This window comes from Grammomys surdaster, unplaced genomic scaffold, assembly GCF_004785775.1.
Source record: "Grammomys surdaster isolate TR1022 unplaced genomic scaffold, NIH_TR_1.0 141, whole genome shotgun sequence".
NCBI classification, from domain to species: Eukaryota; Metazoa; Chordata; class Mammalia; order Rodentia; family Muridae; genus Grammomys; species Grammomys surdaster.
The window spans coordinates 8461858-8479649 of NW_021604599.1; the positions used below are offsets into that span (position 1 = coordinate 8461858).

The 17792-nt window shown below is 44.0% G+C and overlaps 1 protein-coding gene across 3 annotated transcripts in view; it reads right to left on the reverse strand.

Annotated features, from left to right (window-relative positions):
• The window catches only part of Apba1 (amyloid beta precursor protein binding family A member 1), a 204775-nt gene that overhangs the window by 31015 nt on the left and 155968 nt on the right, over positions 1 to 17792 (reverse strand). For all 3 annotated transcript variants that reach the window (XM_028764032.1, XM_028764033.1, XM_028764031.1), the window contains exons 3-5: positions 6359 to 6454; positions 2962 to 3001; positions 1263 to 1408 (exon numbers count right to left, since the gene is read on the reverse strand). In XM_028764032.1, the coding sequence (XP_028619865.1) occupies positions 1263 to 1408; positions 2962 to 3001; positions 6359 to 6454 (282 nt within the window). The remainder of the gene's footprint in view (positions 1 to 1262; positions 1409 to 2961; positions 3002 to 6358; positions 6455 to 17792) is intronic.

Below are 17792 nucleotides of genomic sequence, written 5' to 3' on the forward strand. Positions count from 1 at the left end.
TTCTTGATTGGTCTGAGAGACAGCAAGTGGTCAGGAAAGTAGACAGCTGGGTGCTGGGGAGGGTGTTTGAAGAAGGGATTATCATATGGCTCTTCTGTTTGTTTCTGTGAGGTGAACAATGTGCCTCTGCATGTTCTTCTGCCTCACACCCAAAACACCCATGGGCTAAAGGCCTCTGAAACCATGAGCTACTGTAAAGCTTGCTTCCTATCAGATGGTTTCTCTCAGGTGCTTACCTCCTTCCCTCCTAACTTCTAGGGCACTCCTGTGGCATTCTATATCTGGCATTCTATATCTGACATCCTTTCTTCTTGACACTTGGTGCCTCTATTGGCTGGTTTATTTCCCCTGAGCTGCGGTGGTTAGCGGTAAGGGACTCACTTCCTCCACTGTGATCCTCCCCCATCATCCTACAAAAGACAGGACTCAAGGATCCTCTTTTCTCCTCAGATAAAGGCCTCCAGCAGCCTTTTCTTATCCCTTTTCACTCTGTATAACCACATCAGCACCCGGCTCTATGGTACCAGAGGAGGGGGGCAGAGAAGATTCAGTCTTAACTAGTTGAAACCAGGAAAAAAAACATGAACTGGTGAATCCTAACCTTTCACCTTGCCGGTTTTCTGAGTGTGTTTCTCTTGCTGACAGTACGGGGACTTTTGGATAGCATGAGTGCCCAGCCAGCATCCCTGCGACCCTGGTGTGTCTGTAACTCTAGGCGGCATTATGGTGGAGACTCTGGAGTTCTGCATTTACAGAAGGATTCTGAGTAGCCCAATCTCCTCATGAATTATTGAGACTAGAGGAAATTGTTTCTCCATGTATCCAATTGGCTTTCTCCTTTAGGTCTTGATAAAACTCATTTAAATGGATTGTGACTGTGTTCAAACTAGTTTAAACTAGGCTTTGCCTGACTTCTTCAGACTACCCAAGTAAGATTTAATCAAATAGTTCATCTTACTAAAATTGAGACAGTTTGAATAGAACCTAACAGAGGATTGCTCCAATCAGTGGCCTCTAGTTGTTAGTGGGAAGCCATTGGTGGGACTTAGACACATAAAGGGCAAAGTCCATGGCCATATATATGGATTTACTCTCAAGAGAAACCTGAATAGGGTTTATATATCAAGACTCAGGCTTTTAGTTAGACAGGACTAAGCCCTGCTTGCACCATCTTAGTCCACTCTCTAAGAGCTGTGGGTTGATGTTGCCTGCTTAGGTGCCCCCAGCTACCCCACCACCTCAGACCACGCAGACCCCCTCACCTTGATCCGGCTGACTGCTTCCTGGGCCTGCATCATGCGCACATTTTTGGAGGGAGTTTTGTCTGAGAGTAGCTGAGTGGAACCAAGGTAATTGGCAGCAAAAATAATTCCATCGATCAAGTCTTCAGGGTCACAAGGTCCAGGAACTGTAACACATAGAGCCACAGTAGTGAATGTCATGGGGGTGCTACCACATGCCAATCCCCCATGTTACATATGTGGTCCACCTGCTAGTCTAAGACATCCTAGAATCAATCATTTACTAGGAGAAACGATGTATTTATTTAAATATGAACCAGAGTCCAACAGTAAAAAAGGCTCTTAGCCAGGCCTGTAATCCTAGTTGCTTGGGAGGCTGGACAGTCTGTTCAACGTTTGCCTCTTAGACACTTGCCTGTCATGTGTGAGGCCTTAGGTCAAACAATTCCTCACTCCCCCAACACAGTACTGGGGATTGGAGGATGAGCACTCTGGCAACAAAGGCCATGCCGTACTCATTTTTGACTTTGATGCCTGTCACGTGTTTCTATAAACTGTGTGTTTGTTTGGGTGAATGGCTTAGAGGAACAGAAAGCTGTAATAATGGAAACCACCATTTCCTGACACCTCCTACTTCCTTTTTACCCACTCAAAATTTTCCCCTCTCTTTGGTCTCTGATGGAGGAATCACATTTCATACATGAAGAAAATGGGGGTATTTCTTTCCTATAAAGGCATCAGACTCCAACATTGTAAGTTGATAACATCACCACAGAGTCATGGTCCCATGCTGCCCAAAGTGCTGATAGACCATGATGCTCCTGGCTTCACGTAGAGAGCAATCCCAAGGAAAATTATATTTTTTTCTGTTCTCACTCCCCTGTCTACTAAATTAAATCTCTGTTTTAAATAGAGGGGCATCTGATTTTAATAACAATCACCTATGATCCACAGCCCAAATTAAAGCATGGCAGCAACTATTATGTATAACAGGTTTACTAAAGACAGACATTTTAAGCACAAGTAAAACATGCACTTTCTTTGACTTGAATGATAATTCTGAGGAGACTAAGATATAATCCACTGTGAAGCCTCAGGCTCTAGAAATGAAATAACTTGAAATGGAAACAATTTACTTTCCTTCTTCTAGGCCTAGTCTGAAGTGATTTTTATTTTCATTTTTAATGGCCAAGCTCACCTTGAGTTGCTCCCATGACAAACTCCTGGCCAGGGTACAAACTTAACTTATTCACTTTGGCTTTTTCTTTTGAGATGGGGTTTCTCTCTGTAGCTCTGGCTGTCCTGAAACTTGCTGTGTAGACCAGACTGGTCTTGAACTCACAGAGATCTGCCTGTCTCTGTCTCCCCGGTGCTGGGATTAAAGGCAAGTGCCACCACTGCCCAGCATCTTATTCACTTTCCAACAACTATGACTGTGGTCAAAACATAGACATGGAAAGTTTGTCAGGATTTTCATGACATACCTGGGGCTTTCATGACATGCCTGGGGCATAGCTTTACTACTTGGCTTGCCCCTGTCCTCTACCCCTGATCTGTGACAAGAACAAAGGATTCACACTTACTGTACTTTTAGTCTAAGATACTTAGGGCTAGCAGGTTTGTGGTCTTTCCCCCTATGTTGTTTTATATTCAGTGCCTACAACTGCTAAAAGATTCATGAGTGACCCCAGTACTCAATATTTTTCTCTTCAGTTCTTACCTTCGACGTACGTTGGGAATGAAGCCAAGCTTTTTCTTGACTGTAATTAAGACAAAGAAGTTTCAAAGGGGGCAGAGCATGATTAAATATACATTGCACAAGTGTCCATGCAACATAGAAAAGAAATACATCACTGGTGGCATTTGTTAACCAGTTATCGACCAGTTCTCATTAGAGAGAATGAAGAGTGGATACATATGTGCATTTATTCCTATGGTTACCTAAGACCCAGAATGGCCCACTGAAGTTTGAAAGTGATCAAAATGCCCTACAGTTCAGAGGTGTTTACCAGCTTTAAAAATGTATAATCAGTAATAAAGTACTTTACATTTTAAGAATATACTCAGTGTGGAAAACCATTCAGTACCAAATGCACCAATAACATGACTGTGTGCCCTGAACATTAGGATTCCCTGGCATGGTTTGTTTAGGTCCCTGACACAAAGGTAGCTGCTGAAAGGAAGATAAACTCTTACACATTTTTATCTCCCACTGGTTCATTTAGGTTGAAAGTTTCCGTTCTGTAAACCATGAATTTGTGTTTCTTTAGAATAAGAATGAGAGGGCAGGTGAAAAACACTATCGGTTCTGGTTCTTGAATTTCCAGTGTCATCTTGTATCAGAGGTCAGCCTTAACAGCTCTGCTGGATCGGATGAGCTAGACACCTAGAACCTGGCTCTGGTGGAAGTTTAAATGCCAGCATGCCAAGGAGCAAGGCTTTCCATAGGCTCCATTGGAAGCATACATGCCAGAAATGGCTCTGCATGAAAGAAGAGCAGGGAACTCATTTCTGTGTCAAATAGTAGCAGAGCCTGTAGCTGAAATGTGTGAGCATCTGAGGACAGCTCGTATTCAAAAGGAAGCACCGAAGACAGGCAAAAGGTAGGGCTCACATGGCTTAGATGTTCATTTCTGAAGATTTACCATGATCATTCTGACATATGCTTTTTGGAGACAGACATCTGTTCAGTACACTGATGGGATGGCACAGATGATGGCATGCCTGGGGTACCTAATGGGTTAGATGAGCTGGCTACAAGTGAGGACTAGGGTGTCACTCTTAGCATGCAGGGGACTCTAACATGGCATGCTAATTGTTTCATGTGGAAAATTGGAGCATCTCATCATTCAGGACAATGACAGGAATTCCACACTGTGTGGTACTGTGTGGCAGACCACACAGGGCAACTCTGGGCAGGCCCCTGCAAATGTGCTCACTGGGATGAAATGGTACCTCGTACCAAAGAAATTGGGTCTCTTGGCTACCAAGGACCAAAGCTCCTAGCTGCTAGTGCATTTGTGGAAAACTGCGCTGTATATGAGGCAAGGTATATGGCTAAGAGACCAATGCTATGCAGAAGCAGCTAAGTTCTTCACAGGGGTCAAAGGCTTCATTTCCCATCCATCTCCATACCCTTGTTCTCAGTGTTCTAACGAGAAGTCACTTCACTTCATCCAAACAGCTTAGTCTCCAGGTATCTTTAAAAAGCTGGTTAGGTTCTCTTGGGCTACTAGGACACTTCTCTGAATGCTAAAACCTGTTTTAGCAGAAGCTATACAGAAGAATTACTTTAGAGAGATGTGGGTAGGCGACTGGTACATTCACATTCACTCACGCTCCATTTGTTAGCTCACGATCAATGTCATTTCTGGGGTAATACTTAAAAGACAGCTTTGTAAAACGAAAGAATCTCTATTGCATACAATGAATATTCCCATCATTATTTCTAAAGATATGCAGAACCATGGGCCAAGCCTATGGGAACTGGGAGACTAACCCATTTACCTTGCTTGCTACAGCCGATGCATAATTGAAAGCTTAATATTCAGACACCTGCTTGGATGTGCCTTCTCATATATGGAGTGAGATGAACATCAGAAAGCATTAATAAAGGTGCATTTAATACATGAAAAGCTAGGCTGGATGTGGTGGGGGAACACCTGTAATTCCAGCACTGGACAAGAAGAGGCAAGAGGATTCTGAGTTCAAGGACAACCTGGGGTACATAACAACATAACCTTTCTCAGATAAAACAAAAACAACAGATGAAATTTAAAGCTGAGACTTCAAGGTTTTTCAGGAGTCACATGAACTCTGGTTAGAGCCCTACAGGACTTCTGGATTCAAACCATGGCTGAGCAGTGTAGTCTCAGCTAAGGCATCCAAGTTCTAAATTTCAGAACTTACACGTGAGGACAGATCCATTAAAAGGCTCCTAAGAGATACAGCCTATGACTTGCTCAGCCTGGTGCCTGGAATACTCTAAACGACTGATAACTTAGAACCGTCGTTACTGTTGCTGGCCCTGCAGCAGTTGTTTCTTCCCTCCTACACATCCATGCACTGTGAATAGAGTATCAAGTAATGGCAAAAGGGGCAGGTAGAAACCAGGACCCTGCCACCCAGGCTCCAGAGGCAGAGTCTGAATAGACCAGGGGACAAAACCTATTTCTAGTCTAATGTTAGTATCACCTGAAGAAAACTTTAATACAAACTACAGCCCTCTCTCACCAGTTACACACATCGAACAATCTGTTACTCAGGTTAAAATAATGCTTTGATTTTCCCAGTTGATTCATCATAACATTGTTAGCACAGCGAGGGAGCATGAGACATACCTCTGCCACATCTCAGGGCTGATGAAGGAGCATCTGCAGTTGGACTGGCATGTATCCACATAGTGTAGGGAAACAGCCACCTAGTATGGATCCCCACTGAGTAGTAACCATCACCTTGGGGTAGGAGAACACTGGGTCCCAATGGAGGCAGTGGCACTGTTCAGGGAAAAACACCTGCCCCTTTTGAGCCCAGAAATCTTAGCCGCATTTGTCACTGCAGAACTCCATCTGGGTTCAGTGTATCCTCTGCCAGTAGGGCAACTTGTCCTCAGGGGACACCCTAGAACCTCCTTGTTGAGTAGACTCTAGCCTATGAATAAAATGAGAATTTAAGTTCCCCAGTCCTATGGCCATGTTTCAAGGGCTCTCTGGGCACTGTAGGCTAGTGAATATTCCTGACAATACAGAAGTAGATTGTTCCTTCATCACAGAATGTTCTTTTGGAAAAGATGCTGGTAGATAGTTTTGAGGTTCAATGTCCAGTGGTAGAACTTCTTGTGATACAAAAGTTCTGAAACCAGCTGCAGACAGCACTGAACACGAGAGCAAGTGGTACGTCCAAGGTTGTGAATTCTTATATTCAACGCTGTGGCCCGTGACTACCGAACTGGGCAAATCAACCATGGCTTTCGTTGACAAACACACAGCAAGCACATAGCAGAGGAGAAGAAATACTTCTCCTCAGGGTGGTTTCTGTCAGGGCGGGCGGAGGCGAAAACGATAAAGCATTATGGGGGTGGAGCAGAACAGGCATGAGAACTGAAGGTGGCTCCTTACCTCTTTATTTGTGGAGGCCTCTGCGGGGTCGCCGGGATGAAGGGGTATGCTTGATGACTCAGCACCCAGGGGTGAGGAACTGCCAGGAGACGGAGACTGGAACACAGCAAGAGGGACAGACAGCAGTGAGGATCCGAGCTGTGGCAACAAGTCACACAGAGCGGAACTGCCCGAGAGGACTGCAGTGGGGAGAAGCCGTTTTGGAAAGAAGAATTGCCAACTGCACTGAGCAGGCCTGGCCATGCAAGCTTTCAACTCCATCTCTTCAAAGGAGTTTTACAGCTTCGAGACTTTTTCTTCCCTCAGGCTAATATTTTAAAGAAAATACAGACTTATAATAGGCATCAAACTTAAAGCCTTAAGGATATTATACAATATGTTAATTTTTTTCTTAGTGAAAGTTAGATACTTAGAATACAAATGTTTGAATCTCACCTGCCCAAGATGACCTGAATGGAAAACTGAAAACTGATATTACCCATTGCGTTTTTCTTGTCTGCTCACAAGTCTATCTGTTGTCTCTCTTAATTTGTGGGCCTCTGAAAGTTCAACATTCAAACCACACCATTTGGACCATGTCAGCATGGTTTAGAAACCCTCTGTCAAATGTCAGGCTTAGAAACAAGGCTTAGAGAAACAGGTCTGGGTAGCATGGTCTCTGTGTTGATGTGGTGGTACCTTTGTAGGTGGGCACAGGCAGGTACGAGCCGTGAACACAAAACTCGGATTTGCACACAGAACACAGCTAGTACCCCGTTAAATATGTGCTGAATGAATGACCAAAAAAGCAAGCAATGGGACAAATACAAGCCTGGAAACACAACCCGTTCGATACCAGAAAGTTCTGTGAGCTCCTGGAATCTTGGGAGATGAGAGGGATGTTTGGGTGGGCCTCAGAGATGGTTACCAGTTCCATAGTGAGGGGAGCGAGTATGTGGTGCTTCCTGGCTGTGTGTGACATCTGAGAGCCCACAAATACCATGAGAAGAACTATGCAGGGTGCGCTCTCCCAGGACGGGTGGAGAATGGGAGCCAGGAAGGCAAATCCTGGGCAAACAAAAGTACACACCTGACGTTTTGCAGCTGGCCCTTTTGGGGGAGTTAAGGCACAGAGAGGTCAGTAAAATATCTTTGCACAGGAAGATCGAATGTTTCACAAACAGCTGAGTGGTGCTGGTGGCAGGGACTAGGGCATGCTAACAGATAAGAGAACTTCAGTGGGCATTATCTAAAATTGGGGGAAAACTTTTCTAGAAAGTCTGAATTACAAGAAATACAGGAACACCAAAAGATGACATTGTGCAATATACTATCCAGCTAAGAGGTTCTGAGACCCCAGTCTAATACAGTACTTGATTCTACGCAGGGAGCTGAGGGCCCGTGAGCCCCTTACATGATGACACTGAGACATCCTGTCACTACAGTCAAGCCAGGAGGACAAGCATAGGGTGACAGCAGATATAAAGTAGCCTAGGCTCCTGGCCACATTAAAGCAGCCTTGCATACGTTTCAGAAAGAGGCATGAAGAATTTTCCAGTCTGTGCCCAAGAGAGCTGCTGGGTGCTCACTGATTTAGCACTGTTTGACCGACTCAAAATTAAGGTGGGAAAGGACAAGAATGTAATGCCATAAATCTCCCCAGTTTTTCACACTGAAAAAGCTTCTTTTGATATCTGTGGCTTGATTCTTTTCCCCAAAGAAATTTTCTCTGTCCCTGACTCTGCGTGTGCTGAGTCAGGGAAGCTGCTGCTGTGGGGTTTTCTCCAACTGCTGACTTCCAGGGCCATGGACATCTTCAGAGGGAACTACCTAAGAGACAGTGTCGTATTTCCCATTTCTTTATTTTCTTTATTTTCTACTCCAAATGTTCCTTCTACAAATAGATTCCTTACCACCCTGTGGGCATCGAACTGTCCTTCTGTGGTGTGGGAAGACGGTCTATCTGGACGGTGGGTGGGGAGGGGACAGAATAAGCTCGGTATGGTTAGTGCTGGGTGCCCCCCAGGGAATGCTAGGGAAGAGGAGGACATGAGTCACCCCCTAATAAAAGCTTTCATGGACTCACACTGACCTTCTCAGAGGCCCACTTCTCCCAGACACCCTTGGTCTGTGCACAGGCTCAGATGTTTCATTCACCCACATCTTCCCTTCGCCTCCTGCTACATTCAATGCTCAGTTCAGAAGCATGCCTCTCATGAGGCAGAGATGCTGACCACAGCTCGTCTCTCCCCTGTGAGACATGCTGCAGTTTGTATTAAAACTTGTTTATGTGTGTACCTAATCCCCAAGAGCTCTTTTTTTTTTATTGGATGTTTTATTTACATTTCCTATGTTGTCCCCTTACCCCATCCCCCACCACCCCCTCGGAACCACCAATCCCCTCACCCCTCCTCCTTCTTCTCTGTGGATGTAACCTCTATCTACCCCCCTCACTCCCACCTCCCTCCCCACCCTCAAAATTCCCACCTCCTGGGGCATCCAGCCTTCATGCGGTCAAGGTTTTCTTCCACCTATGCCCAGCAGGGCCCTCCACTCTTACATATTCAACTGAAGCACTGGATCCCCCCCTAAGTGCTCCCAGGCTGGTGATTTAGACCCTGGGAGCTGTGGTTGGTTGGTATTGTTGCTCTCCTCATGGTGCCGCAAATCCTTTCAGCTCTCCTTCAGTCTTCACTCTAACTCCTCTATTGAGAACCCCATGATCAGTTCAGTGGCTAGTTGTGAGCATCTGCCTCTGAGTATGTCAGACTCTTGAAGACCTCTGAGGAGATATCCATATCAGGCTCTTATCAGCATGCACTTCCTGACTCCCCAAGAGCTCTTAAGCAGCAGGGATCCTGTCTCCATTATCATACAAGAGCCTAGGCTTAGGACTTTGAAATAGTTAGGTACCCAGCAAAGGGAGGCATGGACAAGTGGCTGATTAGACTGCTTCCAACCCGCACTGAAAGGAGAAACAGAGCAAAGCTGCCCGCTGACTCCTTGGGATGATGTCTTTTAGTGGTCAGTCCTCCTCTGAGGTAGTGTCACGCAGCTTCTCTGTGTAGAACATTCATTGCTCATCTTGAGCTCTAGAAATCTATTTTTCTTGTATGGACTATAACCTGGGTCCCAATGAAGTTCTTTTGACACCCAGAGCTCCAAATTTGCCACTTGCTGACCAAGGCAAGCATGCATGAACACCTTCAAACAGACCCAGCTCTTATAAGGCTGAAACAAAGGTATTCAACTGCCTGCTTCAGAACCTTCCTGGTGGGTATACTCTTCAAATAAATTAGAAAGTAAAAAGAAGTTGGATAATAGGTTTCACTTTCAAAGAACACATCAGAGGCAAACTTTGGCCAATGACCTATAAGAGGACAAAGGAAGCATTATCGAGGCAGATTTGTGCTAGAGTCTCCTGGTATTCGACTCAGGCAAATGAGACCGAGAGTAGGAAACAAATGTGATTCAATAATTCACAAAAGGAATGCTGGAAAGCTGGGTGTGTGCACCTTAGATGCTAGTACCCATGTGTTCATCTTGTGGAGCCAGGGAAGGCCCAGGCCCAGTCTATGGTTCCACATCAGGCCCAGCATCTCCCACTCATAGTCTGAGAATCCTGGAGGGTTTCCTTTATGGGCTGTGGCTGAAGAGGCAGCATTGTTGTTGTTGCTGTTGCTGCTGCTGCTGCTGCTGCTGCTGCTGCAGTCAGTGTCCTTTCCTCCCCACATCCCACACCACCAAAGCTATGGAAGCTGCCTCTGTGTACTCAAGGATGAACTCTGTAGTCCCCAGACACATACAGAAGCCTGTGTCATGACCCCTCATAACATAGACACTGCTGACATCAATCAAAGGAAAAAAATAAAAAGATTGCTTTAGAATCTACTATCACCAAATTCAAAAGAACCCATCTAACTGATGTCTTTCTTACATTTCATCTAAACAAATATCTTTTCCTATAAAAGCTATTTATAAAACGTGAAGAAATAGAATTTTACATCAGATGTATAGACGTTATCAAGACACAAGAAACATGAAAAGGGAACATGGTGCTCGCAAGGAAAAATACTATCCAGAAATAGATCTGTGCAAACGAGACCTATAAAATGCCCCAAGCCAGACAAATGAACACACAACAACAACACCAACCACAAAAAACCTAAGCAGCAACCCTAAGGAAAGCCAGCAAGGCATGAACGAGAGAAGCGGAACAAGGAAATGAGAAGACTCAGGATGAGAATGAGGAGTTCATCAAGGACCAATGACAGGAAAGGACCAACCAGAAAGCTTGGGAGTAAAAACTTCAATCAGTGACATGAAAGATACACAGGAAGCTCCATACCAGGCGGAAGAAGACGTTTCAGGGTTTGAGGACAGATCTTCTCAGAAGTCACTCAGTCAGACAAAAACATCGTACAAGAATGAAGAAGCTCTAGGAAACACATGGGAAACCACTGGAATAACACCCTTGCATCACAGGAACTGAATAAAGTAGGAAAGATGCTGAAAGATGTTTTTATGGAAAAATGTCCCCAAAGCTCTCAAATCTTTAGGACACATGGACATCCAGATTCTGGAAGCTCAAAGGACAACAGATCCAACCAAAACAGACCCGCACCAAAGCATATTACAGTCAAAATAACAAGAGGACATGACAAAGAACCTGAAAATAGCTAGTGGTGAAGGTCACCGACTGCTCTTCCAGAGGTCCTGAGTTCAATTCCCAGCAACCACATGGTAGCTCCCAACCATCTGTAATGGGATCTGATGCCCTCTTCTGGTGTGTCTGAAGACAGCTATAGTGCACTCATATACATAAAACAAATAAATAAATCTTAAAAAAAAAAACTAGCAAGAGAAGAGTCTAGGTTGCTTCACTGCAAGAGAATGGGACGATACTTTCAAAATAATGGGAGGAGAAAGCCTTGCCCTGAGAACTTCACCCAGAAACATCACCCAGCTAATAACAGAGAGGACAGATCACCTGACAACCAGTGTTATGAGACGTACTTAAGGGACCTTACTGTGAAAACAAAGGGTAGTTACTGTCATGATGACATCTGGGCACACACAGCTTACCAGAGGAAATCTGCACCATACACAGAGAGACTTAAACCTCAGCAGGACAGGAAGGTTTTATGATGTGAAGGGGAACAAAATTAAAAAGCCAGCCCTGTGCAATTAACAGAACAGCAAGAAGCTCCTGCTTGTCAGGAGCAGCCTTGAGTGTAAATGGATTATATTCACCAATCAACACGACCGGGTGAATGGGTTAAAAAGAAAAGACCAGATACTTATTAAAGTAAACTCACTTCTCCAGTAGAGAATCATGAGTCTAAAAGTGAAATTTTAGAAAATGAGATAACACACACACACACACACACACACACACACACACACACACACACGGAATACTTGACCAAACAGGAATAACTAGTGATATTTGATAAAGCAGAATTTAAATGAAAGAAATGCAGAAAGAGACAAAGAATGTCATTCTATGTTGATAAAAGGATCAGTTTACAGGAATGTAAAAGCTGTAAACATACACACCCAACACAGGATCAAATCAGATGTTCTTCCATAGATAAGGGAAATGTGGGATGTTTATACAGTGGGATATTACTGAGCCGTAAAAAGAACATGATGGAACCGGAAATGTTTGTGCTATTATGTGTTCTTAACTCATTTATGGAAATCAATGATGCCAATTTCAAAAAGAACAGAATGGATCTCTGGCCACTAGAGACTGAGAAGGATGTGGGAGAAAGGTGTCAGGAAGTTTTCAGTAGGAGTGAAGGAGTCACTGCTCTTCTGGAGTTGGATAGGTGTGAGTCAACACAGACTATAATCCACAGACGAGGTGTATGAGGTAACTATGGGCTAACAGTCCATAATACATACACAAGCTGAGTATGAGGTAGAGGTAACCACGGGTTAACAGGTGAGTATGAGGTCCCAACACTTAATAATTAACGGCTGAAGAGCTGCACATGCGTATTACCCTAATTTGATTACTACATGGCTTATATCTATATTAAATCACCATAATGTGACCCACAAAAATACACAGAATATAATACCCCAACAAAGAGTATAAGTAATATACAAGAGTCAGGTACTGATGACCCCAAGAAGATCACCAGCGCCGTTAAATAGAAATTCTCCTGTAAGTATGCTCACTGCCCCCTGCTTACATGGGAAGGGCTATAAAGAACACTCCTCTGGAGATTTTTGTAAAATTAAAGAGTATGATTGTTTACTCCTTAAATTCTACTCTACACTTTTCACTTAAATTTAGAGTGAAAACAGAAAGGTGTTAAGATTTGCTAGGTTGCTTGTTAGAACTGAGCAGACTCAGAGGTCATGGAAGAGAGGACTCCCCTCTAATGAGTATGAAGACTGCCCTAAAGATCCCTCCTAAAGATTTAAAACATCATAAGGAAGAAGGGAAGGCCACTGCAGCAAAGACTGCCTCCCTAAAACCCTAAAACATGACAGGTTTATAGCTTTCTTAAATGTTTCAAAAAATATTTTCTGTTATATGGTGGTATTTTTAGTAAAAAAAAAAAAAGTTGGACTTTTTTTTTTTTACTAAAATGTATGATGGTATATGTCCGTAATTCCAGCACATGCGAGGTGGAGGCAGGCCAGCTCTTTGTGAGTTCAGGGCCAGCTTGTTCTATACAGCAAGTTCCAGGTCATCAAGAGCTACATAGTAAGACCTTATCTCAAACAAAACAAAACAAGCAACAGCAAACACACAGGGGGTCTGAGCTGACTTGACACCCAGCCCTGGGTGAGGATGTAAACTATCTGAAAGATTACAGAGGTGAATTCTTGTCCCTTCTCTTAGGAGTTAATCTAAATATGTCTGTTAATCACCGGGACAGGAAAATTTCCCCCAGAAAGGCTCCATGAAACTCTATGATACAAGGTACACCAGAAGGTAGGTAAGTTGGGAGGAGTAACGGTCCTAACAAGGTACCTCCTTGCACAGCCTCTGGCAGCTGCTTATCGACTTTACTATTAAGCCTGGCCCATTTGAGTTCCATCCAAACTGTAACTGTCTTTTCCTTCTTCCAGCTCCTTTTTCTTGAGCCAAGACACAACCCTTCCTGTCTTGACACTGCACGTGTTCTCATTCTCCATCTGGAGATTCCCCCACACTCTAAATGACGTAGCTGCTTGCAGGCCTACAACTGCTGAGCTTGTTTGCCTTCTTGACCTCGAACTCAAAATGCATGTATTTTTCTTTCTCATACCCATCTCTCTCTTCCTGGCAGCTACCAAGAGCTCTAGTTTGCCTGACTTTTTTTCTCTTAAATTTCAATAAAATTGTCCTTGAGTTTCCTTACTAGCTCTTTAAAAAGCTATCTGTGAAATGAAGAAGCTGCAAACAGGATCCTATGTTCCCCACATATAAATGTGTCCCTACAGTCATACACTGGCAATTTAACCCCCAACTTCCTAGTGTTAAGGGGCAAGATCTTTATGAGATGTTCTTTGAGATGTCTCAGGTGCTTCTAGGTAGAGGTTAACTTTGAAAAGGGGGCCTCCTGGTTAGCTTTAGCTGTCTGTCAGCTTCCATAGCCCAGTGTCATCTGACAGAGTATCAACTGGGGGACTGCCTCAATCAGATTGGCCTATGGGGTACTTTCTTGATTGCTGATTGATGCAGGAGGGCCCATCCCACTTTGGAGAGTACCAGCCCTGGAGAGGGGATTCTGGGGTGTGTAAAAAAGCCAGCTGGGCAGAAGTAAGCAGCATTCTTCTGTGTCTTCAGTTCCAGCCCTGACTTCCCTCAGTGATGGGGCGGGGGGACCTGGAAGCATTTGATAAAATAACCTCATTATTCCCCAAGTTATTTTGACCTTGTTGTTTATCATGGCAACAGAAATCTAACCAAAGTAGACAAGAGTTCAACCTCCTTTTCTTCCGTGCATGCTTGCCTTCTGCATGCTATCAATTGGCATGCAGGCCCTTGGCAGGGAGGGTGCTTAGACTCTGGGACTTAGCCTGCAGAACTTCGAAGCAAATAATCAATTCTTTATGAATACTCAGTCTGCTTTTAGCACAAAAGTTTGGAATGCCCAAAATTTAAAAATCCTTTCTGGTCATGCTGCCAAAGTCACATGTGAATGGAGAAGGCTATCTGAGTGTGGCTTTCCTTAAAAAAAGGATCCACCTCCGAAGAACTGGCTGGGCTGATGCACACTGATGGGCAGCCAGTTGTCTGGGCACCTACCCAGCACTCACCTAGTATGAGCAGTCTTTTACAATTCCATGTCACAGATTTATTTTCTGACTTTCTCAGCGAGTGCTTAGAGGGCCAGCACAGCCACGGGCTGCTTTCTTCGTCTCATTTTGTTTCCTCATTAAAATTTCATTCATGGATAAATCAAAAAAAGGAAGCAGAAGGCTCTATAAAATCACACCACAAAGACTCTACATTAATTTGTAAGCTCCAGTTCTTTAATGGGATATTGGTAAAAATAGCTCATTAGTGGCTACAGCTAGGGGGTGGGTGTCTGCAACTGCTGTGTATAACTTCTGGCACATCCACTGCTTTCCATGCAACAAAGGTCTTCAGGATCAGAAAGTTGAAAGTGATGCTACTGTAGTAACTGGTCTACAAAGACACGCCCACCTGCCCTCCTCCTGTTAATTACAGCATAGTGAAGATGACCCAGGACACCACTGAGTAAGGACACCTATGAAAGATGTCTGTTAGCTCTACCCAGCCTCGAGTCCAAGTGAATACTGCTGCCTCTCTTATAAAGAAACTCAGGGACAGAAATTCAGTGAAGGGTGGGGAGAAAATAAATATTAAAAACTATATAGTTTGGCCAAATCCACCAGGGGATTGAGTTACTTAGTAATTTCACCTATAAATAACAATTCAGAGAAATATCTGGATTTTCCTTTCTGTTTTTTTCTCCTTCTCCAACCCTCCCTCCCCCCCCCCCCCCCCCAATAACTAAGGAGCTGATATACCAAATAAGATAGTACTAAGAGTTTACAAGCCTTCTTCATCAGGGACCTATTTTCTCTTTTCATAAAAATCTCCAAGCAAATCAGTTTCGATTCAAGACTTTAATCTACCTTCTTTGCTTGGAGCAGAGGTTTCAGACGATCTCAGGCTGAAAGCACCCTGAAGCTCAGCTTTAAGTCCTTTGCTCCCCCCCAACACTGGCGCCCTGTTCTAACTCTTTCTCATTAAGTCAAACAGCATCATACTCTGTTTCCAACCTACGACCTCATGTTCTTGTTCAGCGACTTTATTTCTGCTCCTTGCCTGGAACTCTGCGTGTGCATGGGCCTCCAAAGGCCCATTCTAAATATCACTCTAACTATGCAATCTTCCCAATCCCCTCAGGCGAGAGGATTCCCTCTTGACTGTCTTGCATTCATCTTATCTGTGCCATTCATGTACTGCTTGACTTTCTCCCTTGTACATTATAAAATGACAGTACTCTGGCATAACATTTTAATAAGTACAACAAAGGCAGGATTTATAAATCATTTACATGTTTCTTCTCCAAGTACCTAAGACAAAGGCCCTCATAAAATATACAACAGGATTTCAATACATGTGATGAATAGAGAATGCAGACACCTATCTTGTGTCATTTGGGAAAGCAAATGAAAGTGAGTTTTGTGCAACAGAGTTAAGTTCTGAGCACACACATGGTTATTAGTACCCCTGGTTCTCCACTCATTCTGGATGAGGTTCTGCCACCCTGGCTTGCAAACCATCCCCCTCAAGAATAGGGCACTGTAGCAGACACTAGAGGCACCGGTATTCCCAGAAGCTACTTTTATGTACACCGTAAGGGAGCACTGATCACTCAATCCTTTCCTGCCTGAACATCATGCTTCTATTACTTTTCTACGTGGGATTTCAAAGGTGCAGGCATCCAGGCTGAGCCATGGCACATGCCTCAGTTCTTCAGTCTCGTTTTGAGATTCCGTGGGGGCTTCTTCCTCCCAGCATTTCCGGATGGTGCTCCCATTTGCATTTGGCTTTCTATGTTTACCTGCCTGTATCCCCTTCTCCTAATCAGTACACACTTCTTCCCTACGTGTCTGAGTTGCTATAAATCAACTGTATCCCACCGTAGAATTATTTTCGAAAAGCCTCAGAGATGAGTCTCTTCCCAATGTATGTTCACGCTTCTGAAATTTGAAGCTGATTAAAACGTACATGATTATCCACTCTATAGTATAACTCAAACAATATTATCAGTGCACATTTGTATTTCCTTAATGTGGAGAAGTAGTGGAGTTAGCATTGGCACTGAATGAGCATAATTATGTCATTAAGATGATAATAGCTTGGCTTAATGAGGTGTTTTATATATACATTCATAATGGATTCAATTAATACTGGTGGCATACTTGGAAAGAACGGCCAGCTCACCTTCTCAAAGCATTTCTGTTCTCTTTCTCACAGAAGACACCCTCCACTCCCATCTCTAAGCCCATAAACTTGTGTGGAAGCTCCCGGGACTGTAGGGAGCCGTGCTCGGCAGCACTCAGCTCAGGAGGTGATTTTATTATGGGAAGAATACGAAAAATGCTTTTTTTCTTTTGTTGGACACTATCACCAGAGCCCTAAGCTTTTAAAGCCATGTTCTCAAGGCAAAAGATTAACTAGTTAATTATAAACCACCTATTAGTTAAGATTAAACCAACCCATCACCTGATAAAGCTGCATATGTTAGCAGGGTATCTGTCACCAAATAGCTCACTTGATGTATGTGAAATGCATTACACTGGACAAATGAGAAAGCCCTTCATTCACTTCCCTTTCAAGTCCATTCATCTCTTGATGGATGCCTCATGACTTCCTGACTAGGCTCTGACAGCAAAACCCAGGCACTTTAAACTTATATTCAGAAATGCAACTGAGGTGAATGTAACCGAACCAGGTGTGGTGGCGTACACCTCTAATCCTGGTACTTGAGAAGCTGAGACAGGAAGGACAAAGGATTCTCAAGGACATTCTCAAGAATGGACTATATGGTGAGTTCAAGGCTGGCCTGAACTGTATAGAAAACCCCGTCTCAAACCAAAACAAAGAGGAGATATAGCTGCACTCAGCACATCTGTAGAACAGCACATCTGCTAGAAGTGGTAAGAGCTACTGTTTTCAAAGGGCCCCATGCAGGGGCACATTGTACCTGCCGCCTCATTTTCCAGCCAGCTGGTTATTTGTGCACAAGGCACTAATAGCCATTCATATGCATCAGCCCTCAGCAGGCAGTAAAAATGCCACAGCCTGGAATGGAGGTGGGTGAAGTGTCCAGATGAACGCATGCACCAGAACACTGAGAATAAAAGGCAGCACTGGAGAGATACAGCAACAAGCACACCAGGTCCTGGCTGAGTACAAAAATGGCCCCTGTCCCTTGGCCATCATTCACTTCAAGCTCACTTTCCTCTA